This window comes from Coregonus clupeaformis, chromosome 17, assembly GCF_020615455.1.
Source record: "Coregonus clupeaformis isolate EN_2021a chromosome 17, ASM2061545v1, whole genome shotgun sequence".
In the NCBI taxonomy this organism is placed as follows: Eukaryota; Metazoa; Chordata; class Actinopteri; order Salmoniformes; family Salmonidae; genus Coregonus; species Coregonus clupeaformis.
Window position 1 is genome coordinate 56446131 of NC_059208.1, and position 25125 is coordinate 56471255.

At 42.1% G+C, this 25125-nt stretch overlaps 1 protein-coding gene across 1 annotated transcript; it reads right to left on the reverse strand.

Annotated features, from left to right (window-relative positions):
* Positions 1-8520: 8520 nt before the first annotated feature.
* On the reverse strand, positions 8521-18441 carry LOC121586781 (cleft lip and palate transmembrane protein 1-like protein). The gene is made up of 16 exons (XM_041903752.2): positions 17867-18441; positions 17652-17746; positions 17168-17357; positions 16464-16618; positions 15909-16105; positions 14152-14246; positions 13780-13864; positions 12573-12676; positions 11340-11405; positions 11183-11233; positions 10955-11037; positions 10731-10765; positions 10438-10493; positions 10148-10192; positions 9790-9905; positions 8521-9324 (listed from the first exon to the last, which is right to left on the reverse strand). Exons 1-16 carry the CDS (start codon positions 18029-18031, stop codon positions 9234-9236), a joined length of 1629 nt encoding a protein of 542 aa, XP_041759686.1. The 5' UTR covers positions 18032-18441; the 3' UTR covers positions 8521-9233.
* Positions 18442-25125: the final 6684 nt, after the last annotated feature.

Genomic DNA, 25125 nt, shown 5'->3' on the forward strand with positions numbered 1-25125 from the left:
GGACTATTTTGTTTATGTCCATTACATGAAATCCAAATAAAAATCCATTTAAATTACAGGTTGAAATGCAACAAAATAGGAAAAACGCCAAGGGGGATGAATATTTTCGCAAGGCACTGTACAATACATACATAAAATATGGATACATATATGTATCCTATCTGTGTATCTTGAACATTCCCACTTTATATTATTACATAGAAGACATTTATAGTTACAGTAACCTCAAAATGTGGCCATGGATGATTTACTCATTTTAAGGTTGAATGTTACATTAGCTGGTAAGATAGCCTTAACTTTAGACTATTTACTGTATTACAAAAGTAATATTGAATTGTGTTTGGTTGACAACGCAACCAAATATCAACATTCAAAGGAGATGTATCTACTGCTTGGATAGCTCCTTCTAAACCACTGGCTTAATCCCATGCTTAAATTTGTATTTTTGGTTCAGTTGGAGACGTGAATCCAACATGTAATTTGATAACTTGTCGACAAGTTACTAGGCTATTTATTGTATTTCAAAAGTGATATTGAATTGTGTTTGGTTGTCAACACAACCAAATATCAACATTTGAAGGAGATCAAATCAAATAAAAAAATGTGTTACATGCACCGAATACAACAGGTGTAGACCTTACCGTGAAATGCTTAGTTACAAGCCCTTGACCAACAATGCAGATCAAGAAAGAGTTAGTTGAAGTACAGGTTAGTCGAGGTAATTTGTACATGTAGGTAGGGGTAAAGTGACTATGCTTAGATAATAGACAGCGGGTAGCTGCAGTGAAAAAAACAAATGGGGGGGGGCTGGGGGGGGTCAATGTAAACAGTCTGGGTGGCCATTTGATTAATTGTTCAGCAGTCTTATGGCTTGGGGGTAGAAGCTGTTAAGGAGCCTTTTGGTCCTAGACTTGGCGCTCCGGTACCGCTTGCCATGCGGTAGCAGAGAGAACAGTCTATGACTTGGGTGACTGGAATCTTTGACAATTTTTTTGGCTTTCCTCTGACACTGCCTAGTATATAGGTCATGGATGGCAGAAAGCTTGACCCAGTGTTGTACTGGGCCGTACGCACTACCCTCTGTAACGCCTTATGGTTAGATGCCGAGCAGTTGCCATACCAGACGGTGATGCAACCGGTCAGGATGCTCTCTATGGTGCAGCTGTATAACTTTTTGAGGATCTGGGGACCCATGCCAAATATTTTCCGTCTCCTGAGGGGGAAAAGGTGTTGACATGCCCTCTTCACGACTGTCTTGGTGTGTTTGGACCATGATGGTTTGTTGGTGATGTGGACAACAAGGAACTTGAAACTCTCAACCCACTCCACTACAGCCCCGTCGATGTAAATGGGGGCCTGTTCGGCCCGCCTTTTCCTGTAGTCCACGATCAGCTCCTTTGTCTTGCTTATGTTGAGGGAGAGGTTGTTGTCCTGGCACCACACTGCCAGGTCTCTGACCTCCTCCCTATAAGCTGTCTCATCGTGTCGTCAGTAAACGTAATGATGGTGTTGGAGTCGTGTTTGGCCATGCAGTCGTGGGTGAACAGGGAGTACAGAAGGGGACTAAGCACGCACCCCTGAGGGGCCCCAGTGTTGAGGATCAGCGTGGCAGACGTGTTGTTGCCTACCCTTACCACCTGGGGGCGGCTCATCAGGAAGTCCAGGAGCCAGTTGCAGAGGGAGGTGTTTAGTCCCAGGGTCCTTAGCTTAGTGATGAGCTTTGTGGGCACTATGGTGTTGAACGCTGAGCTGTAGTCAATTAACAGCATTCTCACATAGGTGTTCCTTTTGTCTAGGTGGGAAAGGGCAGTGTGGAGTGCGATTGAGTTTGCGTCATCTGTGGATCTGTTGGGGCGATATGCGAATTGGAGTGGGTTTAGGGTATCCGGGATGATGCTGTTGATGTGAGCCATGACCAACCTTTCAAAGCACTTCATGGCTACTGACGTGAGTGCTACGGGGCGGTAATCATTTGGGTAGGTTACCTTCGCTTCCTTGGGCACAGGGACTATGGTGGTCTGCTTGAAACATGTAGGTATTACAGACTCGGTCAGGGAGAGGTTGAAAATGTCAATGAAGACACTTGCCACTTGCCGCGCATGCTTTGAGTACATGTCCTGGTAATATGTCTGGCCCCGCGGCTTTGTTAATGTTGACCTGTTTAAAGGTCTTGCTCACATCGGCTACCGAGAGCGTTATCACACAGTCTTCCGGAACAGCTCTCATGCATGCTTCAGTGTTGCTTATCTCGAAGCGAGCATAAAATGCATTTAGCTCGTCTGGTAGGCTTGCGTCACTGGGCAGCTCATGGCTGGGTTTCCCTTTGTAGTCCGTAATAGTTTTCAAGCCCTGCCACATCCGACGAGTGTCATAGCCGGTGTAATAGGATTCAATCTTAATCCTGTATTGACGCTTTGCCTGTTTGATGGTTCGTCTGAGGGCGTAGCTGGATTTATATAAGTGTCCCGCTCCTTGAAAGCGGCAGCTCTAGCCTTTAGCTCGATGTGGATGTTGCCTGTAATCCATGGCTTCTGGTTGGGATATGTACGTACGGTCACTGTTGGGACGACGTCGTCGATGCACTTATTGATGAAGCCGATGACTGAGGTGGTATATTCCTCAATGCCATTGGATGAATCCCGGAACATATTCCAGTGTGTGCTAGCAAAACAGTCCTGTAGCGTAGCATCCGCATCATCTGACCACTTCCGTATTGAGCGAGTCACTGGCACTTCCTGCTTTAGTTTTTGCTTGTGCGCAGGAATCAGGAGGATACAATTATGGTCAGATTTGCCAAATGGAGGGCGAGGGAGATTTTTGCATGCGTCTCTGTGTGTGGAGTAAAGGTGGTCTAGAGTTGTTTTCCTCTGGTTGCACATGTGACATGCTGGTAGAAATGAGGTAAAACGGATTTAAGTTTGCCTGCATTAAAGTCCCCGGGTCACTAGGAGCACCACATCTTGTTTGCTTATGGCCTTATACAGCTCGTTGAGTGCGGTCTTAGTGCCAGCATCGGTTTGTGGTGGTAAATAGATGGCTACGAATAATATAGATGAGAACTCTCTTGGTAAATAGTATGGTCTACAGATTAGCATAAGGTACTCTACCTCAGGAGAGCAAAACCTCGAGACTTCTTTAATGTTGGACCGCGCACCAGCTGTTATTGACAAACAGACACATTGCCCCGCCCCTCATCTTACCAGATGTAGCTTCTCTGTCCGATGCATGGAAAATCCCGCCAGCTCTATATTATCCGCGTCGTCAATCAGCCACGACTCAGTGAAACATAAGATATTACAGTTTTTAATGTCCCGTTGGTAGGATATTCTTGATCGTAGATCATCCATTTTGTTTTCCAATGATTGCACGTTGGCCAATAGAATGGATGGTAGTGGAAGTTTACTCACTCGCCTACTAATTCTCAGAAGGCAGCCCCTTTTTTCTCCGTCTTTTCTTCACGCAAATTACAGGGATTTGGGCCCGTTCCCGAGAAAGCAGTACATCCTTTGCGTCGGACTCGTTGTTCTGAAAAAATCTTTGTGCGAGGTGAGTAATCGTTGTTCTGATGTCCAGAAGTTATTTTCGGTCATAAGAGACGGTAGCAGCAACATTATGTACACAATAAGTTAAAAAATAAGCTACAAATAACTAACAGAATAGCACAGTTGGTTAGGAGCCTGTAAAACGGCAGCCATCCCCTCCAGCGCCATTATATCCTGGCACCAGGAAGATTTATCTTCTACTTGGATAGTTCCATCTGTGCCACAGACTTCGTCTGGTTTAATTCCACTTTGTCTACAAATTAACAATTGATATGTTGGATTCACGTCTCCATCTCAACCCAAAACCAAAAATAATCAAAGTTAAAGAATAGGACTAAATTAAATCAAACTTTGAATAAAGTTTTATTTGATTTAGTCCTATTCTTTAACTTGGATTATTTTTGGTTTAAATTAATTGGAACGCCGACTGCGAACCAGGCCTAATCGCCCAACATCAGTGCCCGACCTCACTAATGCTCTTGTGGCTGAATGGAAGCAAGTCTCTGCAGCAATGTTGCAACATATAATGGAAAGCCTTTCCAGAAGAGTGGAGGCTGTTATAGCAGCAAAGGGGGGGGACCAACTCCATATTAATGCCCATGATTTTGGAATGAGATGGTCATGTTGATCTATTCTCCAGTAGGAGGTGCTTCTCAGCCTATTGATATTTTTTCTCATAGTGGAAATAACATTGAAGATCTGACAATGTTTTAAAGGTACAAATTCAACATATTTTATACAAGGTTTGTATATGTTGAAATTTGGTTACCTGATGACATAATCCTGTGGTTGAAATTTCACCCTCAAAACAACAGTTACGTTGATGACTTTTTTTTCAAATCCAATGTATTTTCCACGTCACAATACATTGACAAATTACGTTGAAACAACATTGATTCAACCAGTTTGTGTCCAGTGGGTAGTTTGTTGCTAGCAAACCTGCCAATATAACAAACAAATTCAACAATATCAGTTGCTGAAAACAAGTGGTCAAACTTGAAACATGTGGGACGATTTGACAGCATATAGTTCCATGTTTCCATGAACTAGTCCAGTGATTTTTTGTTCACAATTCGCATAGGGGCCAATTCCGACACAGAAATGTACGCCTTTTCTCCGCACGCCTTTCCTACGCACTTCTCAGTATTTGGTATTCAGTCGTGGAGTTTTCATTCAATAGGGTTTTCAGTACATTTATCTGAAGTCATCCCTTTAAATATGGTGTACTTTTTAGTTAGAATTTTGTGTACAGACTCACTAGAATATATCAAGAGAACGGGTTCAGAATATTAGGGGTTAGTGAAAGAAAGCCATCTAAATATATGCATATTTATCTCCATTTCAGCACCAATTGGTAGATTTAAAAATATTCTGATCTTGTAGATTATTTAGCTTTAGGAAAGTATTTATGAAGCATAAACAACTGGTATGGAGAGCCTTCACGCACAAAAGAAAGAAAACGGTGTTTATTTCACAGTTTTTATGTCTTCACAATGTAGACAATAGTAAAAATAAAGAAAAACCCTGGAATGAGTATGTGTCCAAACTTTTGACTGGTACTGTACTTCAGTCTGAGACTGCCATAGTTGAAGTCCTGTGATGACACCAAGATGTTATAATGAGGGGTGTTGTACAAAACAAAGTCATTAGCCATCGGATAATCTCTAACCAATCAGAGTATCACATTTTTCGGTCCACGACCCCATTTAGATATCAGAAAATTATCGTGACCCCAACCATGTGAAAATAATTATGTAATTAACAGCCAACGTTTACTTTTTTATTTGCAAATTAGTCTGACATAATGTACTGTATCTTATCTCACCACCACTAATGAGATGGGTGCTTGATGCATGTTGCGTCGGAGCTTCTCAAAGTCAGGAGGCGTGGTCGACAGTGCGCACCTCATCTCTGCTATCACATCCAACCTGGATCGATATTTGGTTTTAATGCAGACTGGGAACTCGAAAAAATACGAGGTCAAATCATGACGTCAGTGATCTTCAGGTCGGAAAGTCGGAGCTCTAGAAAGAGGCCCGAGTTCCCGAGTTGGAATTCCGTGTTGGATGACCGTTAAACTATTTTTCCCAGTCGGAGCTTGTTTTTTTCTCTCCAAATTCCCAGTTGTCTTGAACGCACTGAAGTCGGAAGTCAGAGATTTCCGAGTTCCCAGTTGTTTTGAACAAGGCATTAATACTGCAGGTTATTATTCCCTTTGAGTCAGGAACCAAAACTCCCGTGAATGCATTCGGTCACATGACAGCTCGATCAGCTGTTCCATTTCAGTTACCGGCATGTCAACTGAGCCAGGATCACACTCAAACGGATTGGGAAGTAGGTCCCAAAGTGCTCTTCCAAGCGTTGGAGGTGAGCAGTCATCACTCGTGTGGGACACTTACTGATGCTGTTTAGAAACATGAACATCCGAGGGAAGGGGGAATGGTTTGCTTTTGAAAGACTCTCTCTCCAATGAGAATTATTTCCTCTGAATCCACTGATTCGGTCACTCATCTGTAGAATGTTTTTGTATTTCCCCTGCATGCTTGCGTTCGATTCGTTTAGTTTCCCAAATATGTCTGTTACATAGGCAAGGACACACATTTTATTTTCATTACACATAACATCAACCAAGTCTTTTATTTGATTTTTTACATCCATTGTGAATGACAACAGTTTCTCTCTCAATGCGAAAAATGTTTCCAACACTCCCCCTCGATAACCACCAAGCCTCGGTATGAAATGAAACATTCATGTTTTGATACCATATCTCCAGTTTGTGAACAGGCGTGTGCGCGCAGTGGATGTGGTTTGATGTAGTTTACAATAGAAGTTACCTTCTGCAGTATTCGGTGTATCATTGTGGGGATCTATTTTCTCATAACTGGATGTGATACCTAGCTTAGAAAGAATGCATTAATGATTAAGCATAAAAGGTTTGGACTGTACTGATATAAATTGTTTCACATAACAAGCTGTGATTCATGTGAGGAGCTGTTTTAGGGAGTAGGGGGAGATAAGAACTTGTGTCTCACAATACCCGAACACTGCCTCTTTGTGATCTGTGAACCGTCCAAGGACGTGTACTGCAAAAGTGCTGACTTTCTGGATAAGTTGCAAAACAACTAGACACCTGGCAACAGTGGAGCGCCAAGGGACTGGGACCAGCCTGTGCGCCAACGGATTGGCTGAGTAAGTCTAAACCACGCTCAGTCTCTACTCTGATTGGCCAGCAGGGAGCGGGAACTATCTCTGTCAGAGTATTTTAAGAAGAACTCATAACAATGGCTTAGTTCTCTGAGTGTCCTGCGTGGTATTTCAGTGGACCCGTATATACGAACATCATATTTACCATTGAAGCATTTGCATTAATAAATACTAGACTACTAGATACTGTGTAATGACCTCTTTTGTCCCAAATACCAGATTTGAATTGACGCAACTTAACATCATACAATGTGTCAATATTGCAGAGGGAGACACATTCTAGATTGCAGAGGCCTGCCCGCCGTCCCGCCATAAATGGAGCCCCATCTGTGCAAAAGCCCACCATAAGATTCCATGAAATTTGTTTTTCGTCAATATAGCCACGCAGCAGACTGAACATCCCCTGTGCCCGTTCATGCTTGGGAATCGTGAGACAATCTTCTGTATTTTGGAAATTCTCCCGCTACACCATTTTCATGTCAGGAGACCCCTAGTTTGGGAACCGCTGATCAAAGCCTATGACGAATTTTCAAAACGATGCTTTACCCATATGTGTTTTGGCCCAGCCGCTCGGTTTCTGGGACCAGTAAGAACAGTTAGAATGTGTTTGCGTTCTAGAAATCGTCTGGTAGGTACTCAGATCCAGACTCATAGCAGAGAAGAACTAATGTCCATGGGCGTGGCGTAGCGTAGCGTTTGGGCGGAGCATGAAAGCCGGCATGGATAGAATGCAATACTTTACTAATAGTTGCCATATTCTAATGATTCTCATGTGCCAACGTATCGCCAAGGTCGATGCCTTGGTGAAACTTGCACCCCTGTAGATCTGAAATAATTGGATGGTGAAGCTTGCATCCAGCCAACCAGAAAAGCAAGGCGAAGCAATTCAGGCATTCTTGAGTCAGGACAATCCTTGTCCTGCAAAGAAACCATTTTTATAGTTGAAAAAATTGATTTTGCAAGCAGTAGGCATTTAGACTTAAATGTGGAGTGGATATTCATAGTTAGGCCTTCGTGATGACATCACATGCCCCTGGTACCTTCAAAATCATTTGTAAATCATTTATATTCGGAAAACACAATTTCCATTAAAAAAATTATAATCTTTGAATAAACCTGGGTCAATGGAAACATGCCTACAGCCTTGGCATGATGCAAACAATTCACAAAAATAAACTAAGATGGGCTACATTAAATGATCCCCATCCTTGTGGGAGGAAAACAAACATGGGATTTGTTTTAACACAAAGCATCAACTACAGCACTCAAACTCAACTCTGGACCTTGAACCCAGTTCCACTGCATTTATCCCCTTCTAATCAGGGTCTGATTTAGACCTGGAACCCAGTTCCACTGCATTTATCCCTTTCTAATCAGGGACTGATTTAGACCTGGAACCCAGTTCCACTGCATTTCCCCCTTCTAATCAGGGTTAAGACCTGGAACACCAGGTGGGTGCAATTAATGATAATGTAGAACAGAAAACCAACAGGCTCCGGACGTCGTATGGTAAGAGTTGAATACCCTGATAGAACTTGATCAATAAACATTTTTAAAAAAGACAGAGACCTTCACATATCTGATGGTTCTTAAATCATTACATTTTCCCCCCTCATCTAAGATTTTTCTTTTTGTGTGTGTAAAAAATATTTACAGACAAAATGACAATTAATTCTGAATTTCTGACAAAAGGAAATATAATTTCCACCCCATCGGTCCTTATAACACTTTCCCGAAGTACATTTATACATTTACTCATACTCCAACAAAACAATCAAACATTATCGAATGCTTTAATAACAATTAACAAAATGTAACATCACAAATTTTCACATTCAAAGCACATCAAATATAATTTCCCATATTTGGCACCATCATCTCGTGGTCTTCATGTTCTAATACTTTACAAAGGTCAAATACAAACATAAAAGCTGAGATCTTCTTCTGAATTATCAAACAGGATTCTGTTCGCTTTGACCAAGAGAACAAAACGTGGTGACATCAGTTAGCGTCTCCTGATGATGACATCATGATATGAAGCACCAGGTGTTTTATTTATTTTTATAAGTTGGATGGGGGAAAACAGGTGCAGGCAGGCGGGCAAGGGGAGGGGGACTGAGTTGGTCCCATTCCATAGACAAACACATTCACCAATCATGTTATACATAATGGGTTGGTCCATGCTCCTTCAACTGGTGGCAGCTGTGGCCAATTCAACCAGTGCTGTGCTAGGCATCGTATTGCTTAGGTAAGCCCACTCAAGTCTTCAATGGTCTGAGTAGGTATAAGGTGGGTGGTGACTGGCTGGGAGTGAGGGGCTTAGGAGAGCAGTAAGGATATCTGAACCTTCCCTACGAGGCAAATCCACCTTGTGACAAATAACACCAAAGTGTTTTACAGGCATAGTACCCCATCCCAGCACAGCGACGTGTAGGTCCATCTTCTACACATGGCTCTCAGGACCTGCATGTGTGTCTGTGATCAGTTTTAGTCTTTGTGGGCCTTTCCTTCGGGTATCTCTTCCTCGTCGTAAGACAGTCCGTATTCGTTCATTCTGGTCTTATCAACAGGATACAGCCTTACGAGAGAAAAAGAGTGGGGTAAAGGTTGTCGTAAACAAATTGATGCGGTCAATGTGAGGATATTCTGTTGTAGCATTGGAGATCGTGTTATTTACAAGTGACTCATTTTACCAACTGCAACAGTCAATTTAGGGAAACCGCAGTGTGTGTGTGTGTGTGTATAGGATCTTAATTTGACCAGTATTGTCGCAGATAAATAATCCTGCAGCAACAGAATTTGAACGTTTAGTCTATAATGTTGCTTGATCGGTGGTTAGGCTATTAGCTGGACAAAAGTAGGATACTTTAAAAGTGCAATACTGTTAATATAACCTTGTGTTAGTGTGGGTTTTCAGTGAAATTATGTAAATCACAAAGCTCATCTACATTTCCTGCAGCGTTGGGAAATTCTCAGCAACAAAACAGTGATCAAATGAAGATCCTACACCTGTGTGTGTGTGTGTGTCTGCCGTGTGGCTTACCATCTCTGGTACAAGTAGACGAGGAAGACCACATCATCCCTGAAGCAGGCTAGCCGATGGGAGGTGGGCATGGTGATGATGAAGGCAAATATGTCGTCGATAAAGGTGTTGAACGCCTGGGGATGGACAAGATGAGACGCAATAAATATCAACCGACTATCATTAAACGTCTCATTCAGCTTCATTTTCATCACCTTATTATGTATATTTTCGGATAGATTTATGGATGTTTCATTGCAACAATTATTACACATTCTGGCAAACATACTCTTATCGTCCTTCAATGATAAAAAACATTTCCATCTAACAGTGTAAAACCTGACGATCTCTCAAATGAGGCCTGATATAATTCACTCACTTTATACATGAATGCTTTCCAGGGTAGATGTGCCACGGATTTGAACTGTTGAAACAAGAATAAAATCGATATGGACACCAGCGTCTGGAGCGTCATGCGATAATACACCACGGAAGACGTGCACTAGCGCTCAGTATACCCGTGTAGCTCAGTTGGTAGAGCATGGCGCTTGCAACGCCAGGGTTGTGGGTTCGATTATGAAAAAAATGTATGCACTCACTAACTGTAAGTCGCTCTGGATAAGAGCGTCTGCTAAATGACTAAAATGTAAAATGTATAATGTAACTGACCTTGTAGTTAACAAAGAGTTGAGGTAGCATGAAGAGGAATCCAAAAGCGTATACTCCTGTCAAAAAAGAAACCATCAATGGGAATAACAATACTTCTATTATTGATGATCATGTGATCATGGACGTGCACTGACAATGCATTTCTTATTTGTCCAATGATTCTGCCTAATGACTGAACATATAATAAAACAATTGATCTAAACAAAAAAAACAACAACGCTTATGGTAAATCTGGCTTTTAAAAGTAATTACAGCAAATCATGCTGGCTTCAGGGTAATGTCAGAGAATTTACCATTCACTAAACTGTTGACGATCCAGGAGTACCAACTGCCAAACAGAAAGCAGAGGAGACATTATTCCACATTCAAAACGCATAGTAGACCGGGTCTGGGCAACATCGAGGCTCCAAGGCATTTCGAAATGCAACCGAGAGCCACACACAATTAATTTTTTTATAAAAAAAATTTTTTGGGGGGGAAATCGATATGTTATTGTCCAGACAAAGTTATAGCCTACCTTTTGTATCTCAAAAACACTAAAGCATAAACCGCTCCTCCAATACACATTGGGTAGAGTAAATACGACAGGTACTTCATTGCCTGGGAAGAGAAGAACGTTGAAAGGAAAATAAAATGGATGCTATTTATGACAATGCTACTTATATACACATTGAGGAGAAAGGAACACATGTAGTGTTTGGTGCTTTTTGAAATGGACAAAACAAATGTATATGGCAAGTCTCACCAGAGCATCATACTCTACAGTCCTCCTCTCTGATTCGTCAGACTTTCCAAACTGCAGGGAGAAAAACACACACTTGATATCAATGTAGAACAAACGGAGACCAAACGTAATCCTGAAGAAATGAACTCGGATATCCTTCCAAACAAACCAGACTTACTATAAATGTTGGTTTTACACCCTTCCAGACAATCTGTATCTTAAAGGCTTTCTTCACCTTCCACACCTGTAGAGGGACAGATAAACCAGTCAGGCGTCGAGAGGACACCGTGCAACAAACTACAAGAACACAATAGCCTACAAGGATCTAAAACATAGGGGATTAAGAGAAACCAGGACACAGGATGTTTGAATGACCAAACATACAAAAGGAGGAGAACATTGAGTCACTGAATAGTGCACCAAGTGCAGCAAACAGAAAAAGACTATCAACTCAATCTGACGAAATACATTTTACTAACGTGAACAACAGTAACTGTGCAAATAGAGAACCTTAAGGAAACACTGTTTGCGTTCCAAATGGAACCCTATTCCCAGAGCCCTGGGTCCCAATAATATCTCCTTTCTGCTGAAGTGTGCACATGTTCACTACTTCCCACAAATCTATATACCAGTCATATCCTTTAAAATCTATATACCAGTCATATCCTTTAGAATCTATATACCAGTCATATCCTTTAAAATCTATATACCAGTCATATCCTTTAAAATCTATATACCAGTCATATCCTTTAAAATCTATATACCAGTCATATCCTTTGGAATCTATATACCAGTCATATCCTTTAAAATCTATATACCAGTCATATCCTTTAAAATCTATATACCAGTCATATCCTTTAGAATCTATATACCAGTCATATCCTTTAGAATCTATATACCAGTCATATCCTTTAAAATCTATATACCAGTCATATCCTTAAATCTATATACCAGTCATATCCTTTAAAATCTATATACCAGTCATATCCTTTAGAATCTATATACCAGTCATATCCTTTAGAATCTATATACCAGTCATATCCTTTAAAATCTATATACCAGTCATATCCTTTAAAATCTAAATATCAGTCATATCCTTTAAAATCTGTGAATTATTAAACAAGTGCAGACTTTGTGAGGAACGACAGTTAAATCGGGATATAGGTAGCCCTGCTCAAAAGTAGTGCAATACCCCCTGGTTCGATTCCAGGCTGTATCACAACAGGCCGTGATTGGGAGTCCCATAGGGCGGCGCACAATTGGCCCAGCATTGTCTGGGTTTGGCCGGTGTAGGCCGTCATTGTAAATAAGAATTTGTTCTTAACTGACTTGCCTAGTTAAATAAAGGTCAAATAAAAATACATAGGGACTATTAGGGACAAAGCCACTAAATGCATGTGAGGAGACGTACCTCGATAATGGAGCCTACTCCAGCAGGAATGAGGACCAGCAGACTGGTCTGCTCATCAAACAGGTACATGAAAATCACAATGGTGCTGAAACACCTCCACAGTACTGGAAAGGACCACAACATAAACACATGTAAGGGGAATAGTCAAACGTTGCATATACACTGAGTAGACAAAACATTAAGAACAGCTCTTTCCATGACAGAGTGACCAGGTGAAAGCTGATGTCACTTGTTAAATCTACTTCAAATCAGTGTAGAGGAAGGGGAGACAGGCTAAAGAAGGATTTTTAATCCTTGAGACAACTGAGACATGGATTGTGTATGTGTGCCATTCAGAGGGTGATTGGGCCAGACTAAATATTGAAGTGCCTTTGAACGGGGTATGGTAGTAGATGCTAGGCGCACCCGTTTGTCAAGAACTGCAACGCTGCTGGTTTTTTCACACTCAACAGTTCCCTGTGTGTATCAAGAACGCTCCACCGCCTCCCAAGTGGCGCAGCAGTCTAAGGCACTGCATCGCAATGTTGCGGCGTCACTACAGCCTGGGGTTCGATCCCGGCCGTGACCGGGAGTCCCATGAGGCGGCGCACAATTGGCCCAGCGTCGTCCGGGTTAGGGGAGGGTTTGGCCGGCCGGGCTTTACTTGGCTCATCGCGCTCTAGCGACTCCTTGTGGCGGGCCGGGCGCCTGCATGCTGACTTCGGTCGTCAGTTGAGCGGTGTTTCCTCCGACACATTGGTGCAGCTGGCTTCCGGGTTAAGCGATTGGGTGTTAAGAAGCACGGTTTGGCGGATCATGTTTCGTAATCACGATTTTTTTTTTTTTTTCAATGTTTGGTATACTCTGTGTATATCTGGAATATAATATCACACACACAAAGGCATATATTGAATTCCACCGAATAGCCAATGTCCCCCCCCACCGTACTTACTATGACTGTGATTTGTGGTTGTCTCACCAAACTATCTTAAGATGAATGCACTAACTAAGTCGCTCTGGATAATGACTAAAATGTAAAAGTAATTCAGGAAGTAAACTGAAACTCCAATTCAATACATTAAAAAAGTATATATTTTTCTCAATAAACAGAAAAGGAGAAGCTATGTATTTATTTTAAAAGTTTTAAATTCAAATAATTTCCTGAATTACTTCAATTGGAATTGACCCCAACCCTGCCTAACAGCATCCTAGTAAGAAGTTAACCCACCTGCTTTGCTGGACATCCCCACCATGCTTTTCTTCTGCTTCCAGAAGCTGATGTCATGTTTGAAGGCCAGGAAATCAAATAGGAGCTGCAAATGAAACATGCTTTTAAGATGCAATGTGATACAGGAATAATTGAGTGAATCTCAGTCATGCATGTGGGCGGCACATAGCCTAGCGGTTAGGAGTGTTTGGCCAGTAAAGTCCTGAAAGGTCGCTCGTTCGAATCTAAGAGCCTACTAGGTGAAACAAATCTGCCCTCCTGTAAGTTGCTCTGGATAAGAGCGACGGCTAAATGACAAAACATTTTAAAATGTAAACATTAAAGATGATCGTCACTTAATTTATATGGAACAGTAAGACTTCACATTCTTACATGAAAGGCAGCTACGAAGAAGGTGAGGGCTAAGAAGTACAGGTTGGTTTCCACGAAAATGCCCTTGATTTCATCAGCATCTTTCTCAGTGAAGCCTGAAATCACAACAAACCAAATTTGCTTAGGTTCCACCTCCGAAGAATGACGCAGGCTTCCTATACATAATCACGAATTGGGGGTGGGAAAAAAATGTCCTGGAGATTTCCACGTGGACTGGAAAAACATCAACAAATAGAGAACTGACGCATGTCAGTGTAGCTAGCTAGCATGCTAACCTTAGTTAGCTATCTTGCTAACCTTATCTAGCAAGCTAATGATATCTGTTGTTGCCAGTTTTTTTTTTTTTTTTTACTACTACACCGTATTCAAAAGATTAGCCAGCTGGCTGGTTCTGGAGCTGGATTTGTCATAAGCATAATAGGGAAAACTTCACCACAGATGGAAACCAGTATCTTTGACATCACCATCTATTGTCATCTCCAACGTTTTGGCATCTTCCATAAGAGACAAGCATTTTTCTACATTGTAATGGACAAGGTGCAACCCTTGGTAGGAAGGCTGCTGGCAGGCTTCGGCTGCGGTACAGCAAAGCCAAATCAGCCCGTGCTCATGGTTCTCACAGGGGAAGTAAAATGATAGGCTACAATGACTTTGCTCATGACGCACGTTGTAAATTACATTGCACAACACCCTGAGAGCATCAGACACGAAACACCAATACAAATGTAACAGCACAACAAAATAGATAAACAAGTGACTTGAATTTTCTTTCGTGGGTGCCTGTTCATTATAGGATAGACACTTGTGGTTTAGCTGCACCAATCAAAGCTGTAAAGCAACAGATGGGAGCAGGGTTGCAAAATGCAATCATATCACACAATTATACCATTTATAAAATTGTCATATTTTTCTATATAAAGACTAGCTCAACAATTAGTGAAAATTCACAAAATATCCAATTGATTATGTTAATCTTCTGGTAAAAAAAAAGGGGGCGGTGCAAAAACCTAAGTTTACACCCCCTATTTTAATTAGCTCCATGGCTCAGTGTAGGCTACGGCGAAAACCTTTTTTGCTCAGTCCGGACTCGCGAAGACGAAGAACTTTGCATGTGTTTCTGATTAATAAACAATGCCATGCTGGTGGGTGGTAACTTTCAAATAAAACCCCTGAGAATAAATGTAGACTGAAAAGCATTAGCACGTCATATCACAGGGAAACACACGGCATTGCCACTGAAAAAATACCACTTCGGATTTCCCACTTCAAGCCCAAATATATCAAACTATGACTTATTGACTTAAATCATTGTGCAACATCATGGGTAAGCTCTGGGTATCGTCTTTCAGTTTAAAAAAAGTGATTTTCTTGTGGGCATTTATCAAACATTGATTTGCATGTTCAAAACAGACAAAACAAAGGATTGTATTATATATTTCTTACTACAGTTGCAGAACCTCTTCCACTCAGACTCCATTAATGACATAACAGCAGCAACGATAAGACAGATGTCTCTCTCGTGATGTGGTCGTTCAGTTTGTGATCCTCTGGCGGTAGGTAGAACGACTCATGCAGATTAGTGTCAATTCTGCACACTAGTATCAACTAGCATATTGGGTGCTATTTCCCTGACACAGATTAAGGCTAGTCCTGAACTAAAAAGCAATCTCAATGAAGAATCTGAAATGGAAAATAATGTTTTGTCCAGGACTAGGCTTAATCTGTGTCCAGTAAACAATTTCTATAGTACTACTCACCGAATTGTTGCAGGGAGTAGACGGCATCTTGCATGTGAATCCAGAAGCGGAGTTTCCCGAGGGAGATGGTGTCATAGGAGATGGTGAGAGGGAGTTCTGTGCTGGTGCTGTTGATCTCCAGCAAGTCTTTCACTCTGTTGCTCAGCTCATCCACAAACAGCAGTGGAAGGTACATCTTCTTCTTTCCATTTTGAAATCTGGAACACAGTAAAACAATCAAGGAAAACATATAAATGATTGAATAAAAAGGCTCTGGAATTTGAAGTTTACATTTTTGTATTGTAATAAAAAGCATGAGCTGGCGCACCCCCCCCAAAAAAGGTTGATAGAGGTGCTGACTAACGGCGGGTAAACTGTAGGCTATGAACATAAATAAAGAGAGTCGCACACTCTATATACAAGCTCCCAGTAATTGATTGGGTAAACCACCAATATTTCAGCATCACTGTGCCTTCTTCACCCTGAAGAAGGTGTACTGTATCGTTAGTTCCAGGTGTCCATTTGTGAGTGTATGATGAATTTCAATTCTAGATTGTATCATAAGTGTGTTCTTACACTCTCAGGTAGCGGTGCACGTCGCTGGGCAGGAAGTCCCTGTCGAAGATAAAGTCCTCTGACACCACATTGAGGGTGAGACGGGAGCGCCAGTGAGACACGGGCCGGTCCACTGCAGAGTCACCTCTTTTAGGCTTCTGTTTCTGCTGCTCCACCTGCCCTGGGCACAATGACAACAGCAGACCAGAGAGAAAAAGACAGGGGAAAAACTGAACATCACAATCAGCATGACAGTTTGAAAGACGTACTCCACAGAAATGCATTCAAATGTAACAGACTTATGTAGACAAACATTAAAAAATATATGCTATACAGGGACAATTCAGAATGGTTGATTCCAAGGCAAGCCACTGCCTGTGCACACGGACACATCCTAATAATAAAGAGATGTATAAATGTCTTGCTTTGGATCTTGTAAGTGTTGGTCGCGTCCCAAATAGCACCCTATTCCCTTATAGTGGACTACTTTTGTCCAGAGCCCCATAGTAGTGTACTACTCTGTAGCTCAGCTGGTAGAGCATGGCGCTTGTAACGCCAAGGTAGTGGGTTCGATCCCCGGGACCACCCATACACAAAAATGTATGCACGCATGACTGTAAGTCGCTTTGGATAAAAGCGTCTGCTAAATGGCATATTATTATTTATTATTACTATATAGGGTGCCATTTAGAACGCAGCATTGTGTGGTGTAATAGTAGTCTGACCTGTGGTGCTTCCTCCCCTGAGATCAGGCTGACCTCTGGTGGTTTGGGTATCATGTAGCTGGTGAGCTGGGACACCAGATGCACCTGTCTGGGGTCCTGCCACGGAGACATGCCTGCCTGGTGTACAAACACCATGGCATACAGAGTCCCATTCTTACGGGTCTTCTTCGGGAGGGACACATTCACTATCCTTTAGGAAAGGGATAGATAGGTGAATATAACAGGGAGAGGTAGAACTTTGCAGGTTGAAGTAGTCTCTATAGTCGGTTTGTTCAATGTTAATCAGTTACTATGAATGTGGGCAGATATCTGCACCCGTTTTGGCTCCAGATGACTTGCTAACATGAAGTCCTAGTCATCCTGCAAATACCCAGAGATCACTGACTGTGTCTACCACAAAGTTTCCATAGGTGATTATCAGTCAGTCAGATGTAATAAGCACGATGGATACCGCCATATCCTGTAACCGTAAGAAATGTTGCACCTTTCAAACTTGGTCTCAACATCAAAGTCCTCCTCCTTGTGAATGAGGGTCTGTCCACCATCAGCATTGGGTCGCAAGGCTGTATAGATACTCAGCTGAGAATGGGGAATAAAGAACACAGAAAATGTTCACGAATCAATTTTCACACCCAAAACAACTGTCTTGACTGGCAAGCTTGCGTTTCATCTAGCTGGCTTGCAATGATGCATACCAACCTGCAGTCTTGGTTTTCCTGCCAAATAAGGGTTGATGCAGTTTTCGAATTTGGGGTTCTCACAAGGCTTGGTGTAAACGATGCCATACATCACCCAGCAAGTGTGCGAAACATACACAACGAACACCCCGACTATGAGCGCCGTGAAAGAGATCTTCTGAAACATGCTCCTGACTCCGTCTAGTCCTTCAAATACGAAATGTGCCAGTCAGATACCGTAGCGACGCTATCCTCTTCTGACCAGAGCCGAGGACAGATGCGAAACCGAGAGAGAATTTAGCTGAGGCAGATTAACGTCGGTAGATGAATTGCTCATACTGTAACGTTAGTGTAGTTTATGGACTGGACATTAAGGTCACATATGTCGGCAGGTGCTAGGCTAACCATGGCTAGCTATCGTCTCCTCATTTCTTTTACCTATCAAATGCAATGTCTATTAGTTCATATTTTGTGCATTATAAAATCCCCGAATTCTGCTCGCCATTTTGCATCTCGAAATTGCAATATCACGGCTATTTTAAAGAAGCATGGATCTGTCAGCTAGCTACTTCCGTAATTTATTTCCTGGTTAGAATATTCAGGACAGTATCAAACTGCGGCTGCGCAAATCCAACAATCTCATACCGGTTGAAAATATATTGGCCGCTAGATGTCACCCACGCTCCATGCAGTACAGTTCGCTCTTGATTATAATTTCCGTTTTTCCAAGTCACCTTTACTGTCAGTGCCAGGTCAACGTCAACAATAGAAGCAGAATTTTTCCATGTATTGTAGAAACTAATTAAAATATGTTGAATTTCTTGGTTTTGAAAAACAATTAACACAAACCTCTTGACTTGACTAAATCCAATATATGTAGCTATTATTATAATAGCAGTGTTTAATTTGATCGGGATCCGGCACCTCTCAGTTTTGGACTGTTTTGTTCCGGAACCCATTGGCCAGGATCCGGTACCTCTCGTGGCATGAAAAATAATTTTCACAGTTTGCATTAAAATAAAAGCAATCAGAGTTAGGCTCATTACAGTTGACTCCACTGTAATTGTCCTGGATGTCCCATAAAAAACCTAATGTGAAAACGTGTTTATGATTTGCACAACATTGTAGCACATATAGACCAATGCGTGGCTATTGCTGTGGTGAGAGAGAGAAGCGTGCCTGTATCTCATACAGAACTAGAATGAGATTAACTTTCTATGATCTCTCTCTCTCTCTCTCTTTCTCCCTCTCTACTCTGATAGACATGAGCCTGCAACTCTCATCTCTCCAGCGTTGCACTTCATCATTTATTTCCTTATAGAATTATAGCCGCGCAAAGGGTCCTGGACGTGCAGCAGCACCCCTGATACATTGAAATACATTTGCCAAAGTTATAGAATTACTGTTGTCTGTTCAGAAATAAATGAAATAATTCAAAATACTACACCAGGAGTAGGCCTATAATTGAGCCACAGATTATCAATAGTTTATTTTAAAAAATTGCCTAGCTGTGGATGGTATGAAGCCCAATCACGAGGCATGCCTACAGTCGGGAACGCGCGGCAAATCTGTCAGTGAACAGCATGCAGCCAAAACAAGAGTGAGATAAACTTTTGGCATGAGCGCATCTACCATCACTGGTGAGTGAGCTGAGCATCATTGGGTGAGTCAGTGAAACTGGAAATCTTCCGTAGGACTATAATTTCCTCCTCATATTGTAAAATATGCGTGTTTCCACACACCTAGGTCTAGGCTATTGATGGATTGAAGACAAGGTGGTTTTTATTGATCTCAGATTCTAAGTTTGTCAGTGTCGAAGTAGCCTGTCATTTTTGATCATTTGTGAGGTATTAAAAAATATTCTGCTAAAGTCTCCAGTAATCTAAAATGATGTAGAATTGCATGAAATGCGTTTATAAAGGCCACATTTTTCCCGAAACCTAGGCTACAAAATGTTTTTCCCATGTGTGCAACTTCTGCAAGCGCCTCTACTCTACTGATCCATGGCAGTATGCAAAAGCATGATAATGCATGCAATGCTTTATTATAAAGGAGTAAAAAAAAAAAAATGCGTTCTGGTACCTCAGAGCACCCCTGGTCACCCCCCTCTCGGGCTCACTTTTTGTTCCAGCACCTCCAAATTTACAAATTAAGCACTGGCTATTACAGTGCCTTGCAAAATGATTTATCCCCCTTGGCGTTTTTGCTATTTTGTTGCAATACAACCTGTAATTGAAATGGTTTTTATTTGCATTTCATGTAATGGACATAAACAAAATAGTCCAAATTGGTGAAGTGGAATGAAAAAAATAACTTATTTCAAAAAATTCTAAACAATAAATAACGTAAAAGTGGTATGTGCATATGTATTCACCCCCTTTGCTATGAAGCCCCCAAATAAGATCTGGTGCAACCAATTACCTTCAGAAGTCACATAATTAGTTAAATAAAGTCCACCTGTGTGCAATCTAAGTGTCACATGATCTGTCACATGATCTCAGTATATATACATCTGTTCTGAAAGGCCCTAGAGTCTGCAACACCACTAAGCAAGGGGCACCACCAAGCAAGCGGCACCATGAAGACCAAGGAGCTCTCCAAACAGGTCAGGGACAAAGTTGTGGAGAAGTACAGATCAGGGTTGGGTTATAAAAAAATATCAGAAACTTTGAACATCCCACAGAGCACCATTAAATCCATTATTAAAAAATGGAAAGAATATGGCACCACAACAAACCTGCCAAGAGAGGGCCGCCCACCAAAACTCACGGACCAGGCAACAAAGAGACCAAAGATAACCCTGAAGGAGCTGCAAAGCTCCACAGCAGAGATTGGAGTATCTGTCCATAGGACCACTATAAGCCATACAGTCCACAGAGCTGGGGTTTACGGAAGAGTGTCCAGAAAAAAAGCCATTGCTTAAAGAAACAAATAAGCAAACACGTTTGGTGTTCACCAAAAGGCATGTGGGAGACTCCCCAAACATATGGAAGAAGGTACTCTGGTAAGATGAGACTAAAATTTAGCTTTTTGGCCATCAAGGAAAACGCTATGTCTGGCGCAAACCCAACACCTCTCATCACCCCAAGAACACCATCCCATGGTGGTGGCAGCATCATGCTGTGGGGATGTTTTTCATCGGCAGGGACTGGGAAACTGGTCAGAATTGAAGGAATGATGGATGGCGCTAAATACAGGGAAATTGTTGAGGGAAACCTGTTTCAGTCTTCCAGAGATTTGAGACTGGGATGGAGGTTCACCTTCCAGCAGGACAATAACCCTAAGCATACTGCTAAAGCAACACTTGAGTGGTTTAAGGGGAAACATTTAAACGTCTTGGAATGGCCTAGTCAAAGCCCAGACCTCAATCCAATTGAGAATCTGTGGTATGACTTAAAGATTGCTGTACACCAGCGGAACCCATCCAACTTGAAGGTGCTGGAGCAGTTTTGCCTTGAAGAATGGGCAAAAATCCCAGTGGCTAGATGTGCCAAGTTTATAGAGACACAGCCCAAGAGACTTGCATCTGTAATTGCTGCAAAAGGTGGCTCTACAACGTATTGACCTGGGTGAATAGTTATGCACGCTCAAGTTTTCTGTTTTTTTGTCTTATTTCTTGTTTGTTTCACAATACAAAATATTTTGCATCTTCAAAGTGGTAGGCATGTTGTGTAAATCAAGTGATACAAACCCCCAAAAAATCCATTTTAATTCCAGGTTGTAAGACAACAAAATAGTAAAAATGCCTTTCGCAAGCCACTGTAGGTCTACTATTAAAGGCATAACCTATTTGTACTACATATATAGGTGTTTCTCCCAATTTGTCTCACGCCGATGTGCAAAATTGCTCAGTCATTAGACATACTATGACCAAGAGGTGCCAGTGAGGAAGAAATATAGCTTATATAGTTTGCTTAATCCCTTGAGAAGACATTGAATAAACTACCCAAAACCTTGCTTGAGATGACCCTTGTCCTATTGCTCACTGATGAAAAGAGAGGCGTGGTGAATGGTTAGTTTTAGTCACCTGTCTGGCCTCGAGATCAAACTACCCAGACTTACTCTTTCATCTCCTGTCAGCATCACTGACCTAGAACATCCATGGTCATTCTCCTGTCAGCATCACTGACCTTCTAAAACGTCCATGGTCATTCTCAGACAATCCATCGGTTCTATCATCAGTGAGCAATAGGACAAGGGTGGAAACAAGTGCTTCACCCAAAGGTTCGGCTACTAACTAATACACTGCTATTATCCTGAAACCAAAATGCAGGTTGGATGGTGTGTTTATGTTTGTATGCTTCTGCATGCTCCATAAATGTCTGTTTTTGCTTGTTTGTGTTCAAGCAGCACGGCAGTTTCAGAGAAAAATGGGCACAGAGAAAAGATGGAGGAGGAGAGAAAGAGAGAGTTGTAATGATAAGTGAGGACAGAAAAACTACAGCAGGAAGGGAATGAAGACCACATTGTTCCCCCTTTATTGATTTTCTGCTTAAAACACTCCTTTGGAGGCCAACAGCAGAAGCAGAAGTATTCTTCCTGAATGAACAAACACCCTTGGTAAGGAATGTACTGCCTTCTTAAAGCCGCTCGCCCTGAAAGGAAAACTAGCAACGAGGAGCAAATCAAATAAGCAGCAGGTAAATTACATACTGTCTTTATTTGCCAGAAGTTCCTCCTATGAGAAATCAGTTGGTCCTTTTGCATTATACAGTATTTACCTGACAACCAATTATTGCTGACAGTAGGCCTACACGTAATCAGGGACAGATATGGATGAAAGGCTGGATCTTTACCACACTGTGTGCAAATACAGTAAAGTGCTTACATGCATGATTCAGACATTCATAGTCAGGTTTAAACTACTTCAGCGACAGCTAGATATACATAATGTACAGTACATTACTTTTTTATTGCACTCAGGAAATAAATATTGGCACATCCCACGTACTGAATTGCATGTTATGAACTGCAAATATGTGTCAACTTGTCGTGAAAACAATTCATTATATAAAAAAAAACATAAATATTGAGTTACCACAGACACACAACACACATCTAACCCTAACCCTAGCTTAATGTCCACACCCTGGCTCAACCCTAGCAACTCTAGCCATAACTCTAACCCTAGCCTTAGGTTCAAACCTGGCTCAACCCTAATCCTACCCCTAACCCCCCCCATATAGTGCTACCCCACCTGATTTCCCTATCTGCTTAGACCTCTCCATAGGGACCACTTCCCTTCATACCGCCCTCCGTTCTATTCCATAAACTCTATATGCATTGTAACCTTGTTTGGCATTCTTCCGTTGCTCTTAGTTGCTCTTAATGACATCAGCACCTCCTCTCTGAGTATTTAACACTAATCAGAAGGTGATTGGTTTAATGTATGGTGTCATCCATTTCCATCATATTACCTTTAGGGTGTGGTGAGGGGACTTCGGGAGCATATAGAATTGGGAAGCATATGAATTTCCATTACTACTCACTGACAACTGAATTGCTTTACTTTTAATTGGAAAATATCATAACTCTCACATGGGGAAGGTAGTGCAGAGGAGTCTGGCAAGCATTCATTCTCATATGGCGCCCACAATGTCTGAGCAGAATGAGACATTCATCAAATCCCTGAGACAGGAGACACTTGGGCTCCACAATGCGGAAAGTAAAGTGACCTTGACTGAGGAGAAACAAAGGAAGGGAATCTTCCCAGCACCAGACTCCTCATCTTCTCTTGTTTTCTCACTCTTCGTTGAACTCGCTCTTCCCTACAAAGCACTGCCGTTTAGATTGCCCTTTTCCTTTACGGCTGCCTGGTTCCCGTCCTATCAGCCAAAGTATGCTCTTACTTTCCCCAGGTCTGCCTCTCTCTCTCGCTCTCGCTCTCGCTCTCTCTCTCCTCTTTCAAATCTTGTTGTTGTCTTGGCTGAAGTTCAAACGAGACAGTGTCTCCATCGGGCTGGTGAGAATCTCATCAAGGAGAGAGAGTGTCTCCATCTGGCTGGTGAGAATCTCATCAAGGCCAGACAGTGTCTCCATCGGGCTGGTGAGAATCTCATCAAGGAGAGAGAGTGTCTCCATCGGGCTGGTGAGAATCTCATCAAGGCCAGACAGTGTCTCCATCGGGCTGGTGAGAATCTCATCAAGGAGAGAGAGTGTCTCCATCGGGCTGGTGAGAATCTCATCAAGGCCAGACAGTGTCTCCATCCGGCTGGTCAGAATCTCATCAAGGCCAGACAGTGTCTCCATCTGGCTGGTCAGAATCTCATCAAGGCCAGACAGTGTCTCCATCCGGCTGGTCAGAATCTCATCAAGGCCAGAGCACCGGGCAGATGCCAAAGCAGAGAGAAACAATGGAGTCATCTGCAGCTGCTTCTCTTGCGTAGCCATGAGTGGATTTGCAATCTGTATTTTTAGCAAGGGGAACATTAACACAACAGCATGGGAGATGCAGGCTGGAGATACGTACACTGAAAACTGATGTCTGGTTTGGAAGTGAAACTTTGTCTGGCTTGAGGAAAAGAAGGATGGGGTTGTTAAAACAAGAGCTGTAGTCCTAGGAGAAAAACCATCATCTCAGTTGTAGTCCTAGGAGAAAAACCATCATCTCAGTTGTAGTCCTAGGAGAGAATCATCATCTCAGTTGTAGTCCTAGGCGAAAAACCATCATCTCAATTGTAGTCCTTGGAGAAAACCATAATCTCAGTTGTATTCCAAGGAGAGAAACCATCATCTCAGTTGTTCAAGACAAATTAAATCTCTAATGAGGATGATAACAGATAACAACATTGAGAATATAAATCCTACATGTAGTAACTCCGGTTTAAATTCTTGTCTTGTCATCAGAATGTGTCTCACAACAACAGGTTGTCTACCTACTTGATTTCTCTGGTGATTGTGCACATGTATGCTCAGCTAGCTAGCTATCCATCCTTGGTTCCAATTCATCAGACTGGACACCAGTGGAGGCTGCTGAGGAACGGCTCATGATAATGGCTGGAATGGAGTAAATGGAATGGTATCAAAAATATGTTTTTCATGGGTTTGATACCATTCCATTCACTCCATTCCATCCATTCCTCCACTGCTGGACACCCACCCTCCATGGCTACCATTACCATTACACTGCACTGCAACATAATTCATGTTCCACCCACTTTTCTTCTCATTACTATCAGCTCTGCTATTTCTATTGGGTCACCGTTTCCGTTTCTCTCTCTCTCTCTCTCTCTCTCTCTCTCTCTCTCTCTCTCTCTCGCGCCTGTCTCTCTCTCTCTCTCT

What these genes read in the sequence shown, in the direction of transcription:
- LOC121586781 (XM_041903752.2), bottom strand. Translation starts at nt 18,031, where the DNA reads ATGTTTCAGAAGATCTCTTTCACGGCGCTCATAGTCGGGGTGTTCGTT. An exon ending in GTGTAAAACCAACATTTATA is followed by an intron (nt 11,234 to 11,339) that starts GTAAGTCTGGTT and finishes TTCTCCCTGCAG; the next exon opens with TTTGGAAAGTCTGACGAATC. An exon ending in GTCTACTTGTACCAGAGATG is followed by an intron (nt 9,325 to 9,789) that starts GTAAGCCACACG and finishes TTCTCTCGTAAG; the next exon opens with GCTGTATCCTGTTGATAAGA.